At 32.1% G+C, this 6995-nt stretch overlaps 1 protein-coding gene across 4 annotated transcripts in view; it reads left to right on the top strand.

Annotated features, from left to right (window-relative positions):
- The first annotated feature begins 741 nt into the window (after nt 1-741).
- LOC114331187 (uncharacterized) overlaps nt 742-6995 on the top strand; it is an 81279-nt gene continuing 75025 nt past the window's right edge. Inside the window, exons 1-2 of one of the 4 annotated variants that reach the window (XM_028280681.2) lie at nt 742-911; nt 2053-2142. In XM_028280681.2, coding sequence (XP_028136482.2) covers nt 754-911; nt 2053-2142 — 248 coding nt within the window. In that variant the 5' untranslated portion in view covers nt 742-753. The remainder of the gene's footprint in view (nt 912-2052; nt 2143-6995) is intronic. The other 3 variants (XM_050652476.1, XM_050652477.1, XM_050652475.1) reach the window with 3 other exon arrangements.

Below are 6995 nucleotides of genomic sequence, written 5' to 3'. Positions count from 1 at the left end.
TTTTAATGAACAACTTTATTTGTTAAAAACATTAAAATTAGTAATAGTACAATTAATAAACTGAATTGGTTGAGAATCATCATTAACTTTAGTAGAGTTTTTAATACAAATATTTGGGATCTCGATTGCTGTAGAACAAGAAGATGGTACATTACTGTTTATCTCTTTAGCGATAGTATCTGCTGTAGTTGCCTTGTTTCTCATAGACTAATCAATGTATCCTTCAGCTACCTGTGTTGACTTCCAGCCCCCATGACGCTTTAATCCAGTTAAATCGCCTCCTCCATCAATATACAGAGTGGCAGATGATCTGCGATAAGAATGGCCGGTATAACTTTGAGGCCGATATACTATTCGTTTGACAGTGACACTTTTTGAGGTTGATTATTTTGTTTCCGTGGTGAATTTTGTGATTGTTGTGCGAGAGGGATTAATAGCTATTAATCCCTAAGGGATTATTATATGGCATTATATTGCAAACACCACAAGTATAATACATATATTATGTATCAGTCGTAGGTAAATAAATAAAAAAATTGGAAGAACATCTCACCTGACAACTTAGGAACATCTGAACAGTACTTTATGCACACAAATCAGGTATGTCCTATTCGATATCTATTTTAATTGTACGATTCGATTAATAATGATTATATTATATTGTTTTTTATTTAAGTATATTTTAATGAGCGGTAAAATTTAATTAATTGTCCAGTATTGTCCATTGTTTCTTATGCCATAACCCATCAGGGAATGAAAATATTTGGGTATAAAAGGGAAAAAAATCTGAATCAAGGCACTTGTGTTTTCAAAACTAAGAAGATGAAGCTTAACTTGATTGTCATTGCATTTGCGATCTGCATTTATGGTGTTCAATCACACGCTGTACCAGGGTCTTCAGAAATTTCTCCGTAAGTGTAAATTATAAATTCTACATTTTATTTTTTATTATCATAGATTATCAAAAGTTTTATATATATATATATATATATATATATATATATATATATATATATATATATATATATATATATATATTCATATATATCATAGATATTCATCGTGATTATGCAGAGCAAGAACGAAAAATTTGAAAAGCAGTGTACATGAATTAATACATACATCTGATGTAGCAAACCCACTAAGAGCTGGAGAATTCTTAGAAATCTACGTAAAGAGACAGGAAAAGAACTTATAACGGCAATATCACCGAAAGAGTGGAAGGAGTATTTCAGCGACCTACTGACAGAAAAAAGGAATGAATTCGAAACACCAGAACCATCCCAGGACACAGTAAGAGTAACAGGATCTCCAATAAGGCTATCCACCAATGATATAAAGAAAGTATGTACCGAACTAAAAAACGGTAAAGCACCAGGACCTGGGGGATTCCAGCCGAGTTGATACAAAAAGAAACTCTAAGACTTTACGAGTACATAAGGAAACTGCTACAAAGACGCATCGAAAACAAAGAAATCCCACAAGAATGGAAATTATCGTATATGTCACCATTATACGCATACACACTCCATTTCTATCTATATTTTTCTTCAAACTCACTTTACATGAAATTTCAATATATTCAGATTTTACTATTCTAAATGTTGATTTGAAGTGCCGCAAGCAAAATCAGAATTGCCATGTTAATAGCCAACTTTCGCAACGGACAGGGCACTTGAAGAAGAACAAATGTTGATTTAGATGTATATTTCTTTTAGAGTCTGTATCTGCTCTGTAATCTACATCAGTTGATTGTCTATGAAATAGGCAATATTTTAAATTTACACTTAGACTTAGACAACATTACAGACAAAACGAAGTGTACCTATAAAATTTAAATTCAGGGCACGCGAAATAGAATTCTATTTTGCTGACGTCACAAAATAGAATTTCATAATGGGAGAATCGACGGTTGCTAGGCAACGTGACGTCACTAAAATATAATTCTATTTGGCGTGCTCCCGCACCAGTGCTTGTGATAATATTGATATTAAAAGATACACATAGGTAGTTACAAAGGTTTTATATTATGTTTTTGATATATATTTTTAGAGAAAGTGCTCAGGCTCTTTTGAATATCGTAAAAAAGCTGCTCGAAGAATCTAAAAACCCAGTACACGTACAAAAAAAGGTTATTGAAAAGTAAGTCATTTGTTCCATTTTCTTTACTTATTTATCATATGTGTTGTACCAGAGCTGTAATTTATAGGCTATAAAAATTGAAGATATAGGTATTATCCTAAATAGTGCAGAAAGTGATACTTTCCAGTACCCGACTGTAGTTGATTAGATAGCGAATTTCGCTGGAAAGACACTTTCCGCATTAGTTAGGAACAATATTTTTTCTACGGTCGTATGTTTGCAAAAAGCCACAACAGATTATAGAGTTATATCAATTTTTATTTACGAGTAAATACAACATACAACAATGCGCCATACAAAAATGTATGCAAATAATTTGCATACATTTAATTAAATTTTAATTAAATTAAATTTAATTAAATTTATTTAAATCTAATTTAATCAGTTGGAAAAACAAGAAATATGGCCGGCGTAGCTCAGGCCGTAGTATGCTTGGCTCGAGTGCTGGTAGGTCGGAGTTCAAATCCCACCGCCGGCAAACAACTAGACATTTTTAAAAATGTATATAGGCCCCAGGTCGACTCAGCCTGAATAAAATGAGTACCTTGGGTAAATCCAGGGGGTTGTAATAGGCAGTTGAAGCGTAGCACTGGCCCTGTTACCTTCCTTGTATACCGTAGGCCCTTAATATAGAAGACTACCCTGCTATACTCCCAAAACCACGTGAGCGGTATAAAACGGGAGACTATTATTATTAAAATCAAGAACGTCTTTATTTATTTCTTGGTAATATTAAATGTACACGAGCGATTCGTGGCATTTACAAAGTATCACGGGTACAAGCTGATCCTTGAATTTATTGTTCAATACGTTCTCTGACAAGGTTCTCATTTTTTCCAAACCAAAACCAAACAATAAATAAAATTGATTTCGATGACAAAGATTTCAAACCATTGTTTGTGTTTAATGATTTGTCTTTTGAATATTATGTCAAAATAATTCTCTTTCAAAGAATTACCAGTAGTAATTGCACAAGATCTCTAAAATTATCGAATTTTTCCCGAGTGACACTTTGACAGTTTTAATTTCACGACCCGAAGGGGAGTGAAATTATGTCAAAGTGTCACGAGGGCAAAATTCGATAATAATTTTAGAGTTCGAGTGCAATTTGTTGCGATTATTTCATGAATAAAACTGTTCAAAACCAAAATTTTATTGTAATTTATTTATGTAAGTACAAATTAGTACAATTAAACACAAAGTTTTTATAAATATTTGACGATTGAAAGTTATCACTTTTATAATTTTTAAAACATTAATTGTCATTACTGTCATTGAATGTATTTTTCGTAGCAACGAAGGGCATCTGACGTAATATACTTGACGACGGGACATTATCAAAAATTATCAGTTTAATTTTTATTTCTGTAGGTAGCTTTCTATTGGTCAGAATCTCCCATGAATGAAATAATCGCGTTAATTTCTTTAAAAGATGTGTTCATCATGAGATAACTTTGAAATAAATTAGTAAATAATATCTAATAATTAGTTTATTGCATATATTATTATAATACATTATAAAACCATATTACAAGCTATTCTACTTGACCGTACTAGTGCGTGAAAATTTACTTTCCCGCACTAGTGCGGGAAAATGCAACTTCCGGAAAGCAAATTCGTGCGGGAAAGTGGCTGTTTTAGCACGGCCGTAGAAAAAAGGCTTTTATCAAAATAAGAAGAAATCTTAACATATAGGCAATATAGGTAACTAACTTATTATTTATTATACAATGTAATCTAGTTTAATATTAACTTAACACACATATTTAATACACAACATAATATTAGTAACATAATATTATATTAGTAATTAAATAATATAGTCCTGTCGCCAGGGGGGGTACAACGGCCTCCTTAATTCAGATGGACTTACCCAAGTTTTTTTTATATATTTTGACCCGCAGAATACGATTTTTTTGGGTAACAGTTGATCCGGATGTCGATAAGATTGTTATAGACAAAGAACTTGAGGAATGACATAACAGCGATTTCTCGCAAAACAAAACATCTTTTTGTATTTTTTTGGGTCATTTTAAGCAAAAAATATTCCTACAAGTTTTTTCGTAGAATGCATAGTTTTCGAGATAACCGCGGTTAAACTTTCAAAAAATCGAAAAATTGTAAATTTTAAACCCGAATAACTTTTGATTAAAAAATAAAGTAGCAATTCTGCTTACCGCATTTGAAAGTTTAAGTCAAATTATATCGGTTTTGATTATTTGCATTGCTAAAAATTTATTATTTTATTGTTAAACAAAGCTGTAAACTGTAGTAAACACCTAGTATGTGAGTGATGTTTTCTATGATTTCTCATTTAAAATCGAACGAGTAGGTAGAGTAGCTACAAGTGCAAGCGAGGCAATTTCTACGTAGCATGCGGTAAAACGCATGTATTAGGCACGGGAAACCTATGTGTTTATAGATTAGTTTAACAATAAAAAAATTAATTTTTAGCAATGCAAATAATCAAAACCGATATAATTTGACTTAAACTTTCAAATGCGGTAAGCAGAATTGCTACTTTATTTTTTAATCAAAAGTTATTCGGGTTCAAAAATTGCAATTTTTCGATTTTTTGAAAGTTCAACCGCGATTATCTCGAAAACTATGCATTCTACGAAAAAACTTGTAGGAATATTTTTTGCTTAAAATGACCCAAAAAATACAAAAATATGTTTTGTTTTGCGAGAAATCACTGTTATGTAGTTCCTCAAGTTCTTTGTCTATAACAATCTTATCGACATCCGGATCAACTGTTACCCAAAAAATTCGTATTCTACGGGTCAAAATATATAAAAAAAACTTGGGTAAGTCCATCTGAATTAAGGAGGCCGTTGTACCCCCCCTGGCGACAGGACTAATAATTGTTTATTAATAATTAAAAATTGTATCAATAACTTACGGGGAACGGAGCAAAATGCAAAATTTTGACGTATGTCAAAATTTTCAATGTGTTTTAACTGTAATTATGTTTTTTTCGAATCTTGAGAAAACTAATAAGTATTTTTGAAAAATTTAAATGCAGAATGAGAGGCTACTTTATTGCCGAGAGCCGAAAGTCTCACAAAATAAATAAAAGGTTTCTTTTGAATGAAATATTTACGATTAAAAATCACACTAAATTTTCTCTTTTATTTTCACACTTGTAACTTATTAAAATAAACATTATAGAAATTTTCAGGGACTTGCGGTTCTCGGTAATAATGTAGTGTTTCATTTTGCTCTTAAATTTTTCAAATATATTTATTAGTTTTCTTAGGATTCGAAAAAAATGAATACATTTTTAAAACACATTGAAAATTTTGACATGCGTCAAAATTTTGCATTTTGCTCCGTTCTTCCAAAACTAATCCGTACATTGAAAAATAATCGTCTATATCGAAAGATTTAATTGGGGCATATTTAAGGGCGTATTATAAATCTGGCTTACTTTTTTATTTCCCAAAAAATCTTTTAAAAACACAGCTGTTTGCGCTTGTAATAACATAATATGTCATTTTTTTTTAATAATTGGCCCTTACTTCCAAGTGCCCTTTCAATTATTTTTGACTTAAATTTTCCCTCTTGTCTTTCTAATGACGTAATTGTGTAGTCAAAACTATTACTTTTCTTTTTAATTGTAACTAATTAATTCATAAGTACACAATGACAGTACAATTGGAAGAAACCACAAAACCCATACCAATTAACAGAGGAGTGCGACAGGGAGATGTTATTTCTCCTAAACTATTTACATTAGAAAATTGGAAAAGTCTTCCTCAGCTGATCTGCTGTTCACGTGGGCTCAAAATGGTTTGACTCAGCCATGTTGTCTTACTAATTAATAAAAGAATTTAGATGTGATTTTATTCACTTTAAAGGGTTATTATACCCTATATCTGTGGCTTTTGCCCAGTATCCATGTTTTTTATTGTGTTGTTTAGCAATTGCTCTTATATGAAGGTTTTATAAGAGGACGAAGCTCTGATGATGACACGTTATGTGTCGAAAGTACTTAGCTGATAATAAAATATTTTTTACACACTATCAAAAGTTTTTTTGAAAACATACACCTGTTTGCCGTTTTGACCTATTTACATTAGCACTGGAAGATGTTTTCAAAACAATGGAATGGACAAACATGGGAATGAACATAAATGGAAAGAAACTAAACCACCTAAGATATGCAGACGATGTAGTAGTCATAGCATTAAGTTTTGAAGAACTACAAACCATGCTAACCGAACTAGCAAATGAATCCGAATAAATAGGTCTAAAAATGAATTTCTCCAAAACAGAAACAATGACAAGCACACAAGGCAATAGGAACGTAATACTAAACGACACCACAATAGAAGCGGTTAATGATCTTATATATTTGGGACAGATGATAAAAATAAATAAGGAAAACCAAACAGCTGAGGTAAAAAGAAGGGTCAGATTGGCCTGGGCAAGATTTGGAAAATTAAAATGGGTCCTAAAGAATAAAAAATACAACAATACTTAAAAACAAGAGTGTTTGACCAGTGCATACTCCCAATTCTCACATACGCATGCCAAACATGGACCTTGACCAAGGCAAACATGGATAAAATAATGAAGACACAAAGAGCCATGGAGAGCAATGTTAGGAGTAAAATTGACAGACAAAAAGCAAAACAACTGGGTCAGAAATAGAACAAAAGACGCAGGCCAACATATAGCCAGGCTAAAATGGAGCTTCGCAGGTCATAACGCTAGACAAACGGACAATAGGTGGAATAGCACGATACAACAATGGAGACCATGGACAGAAAAGAGAGCAAGATGACGACCCCAGATGAGATGGGGAGACGACATTAAAAAGATAGGAGGAACGCACTGGAAACAGAAAG

The sequence above is a fragment of the Diabrotica virgifera genome, chromosome 5 (genome assembly GCF_917563875.1).
Source record: "Diabrotica virgifera virgifera chromosome 5, PGI_DIABVI_V3a".
Classification (NCBI taxonomy): Eukaryota; Metazoa; Arthropoda; class Insecta; order Coleoptera; family Chrysomelidae; genus Diabrotica; species Diabrotica virgifera.
The sequence above is the reverse complement of the archived record's forward strand: the minus strand, read 5'-3'. Positions and strand labels throughout refer to the sequence as shown.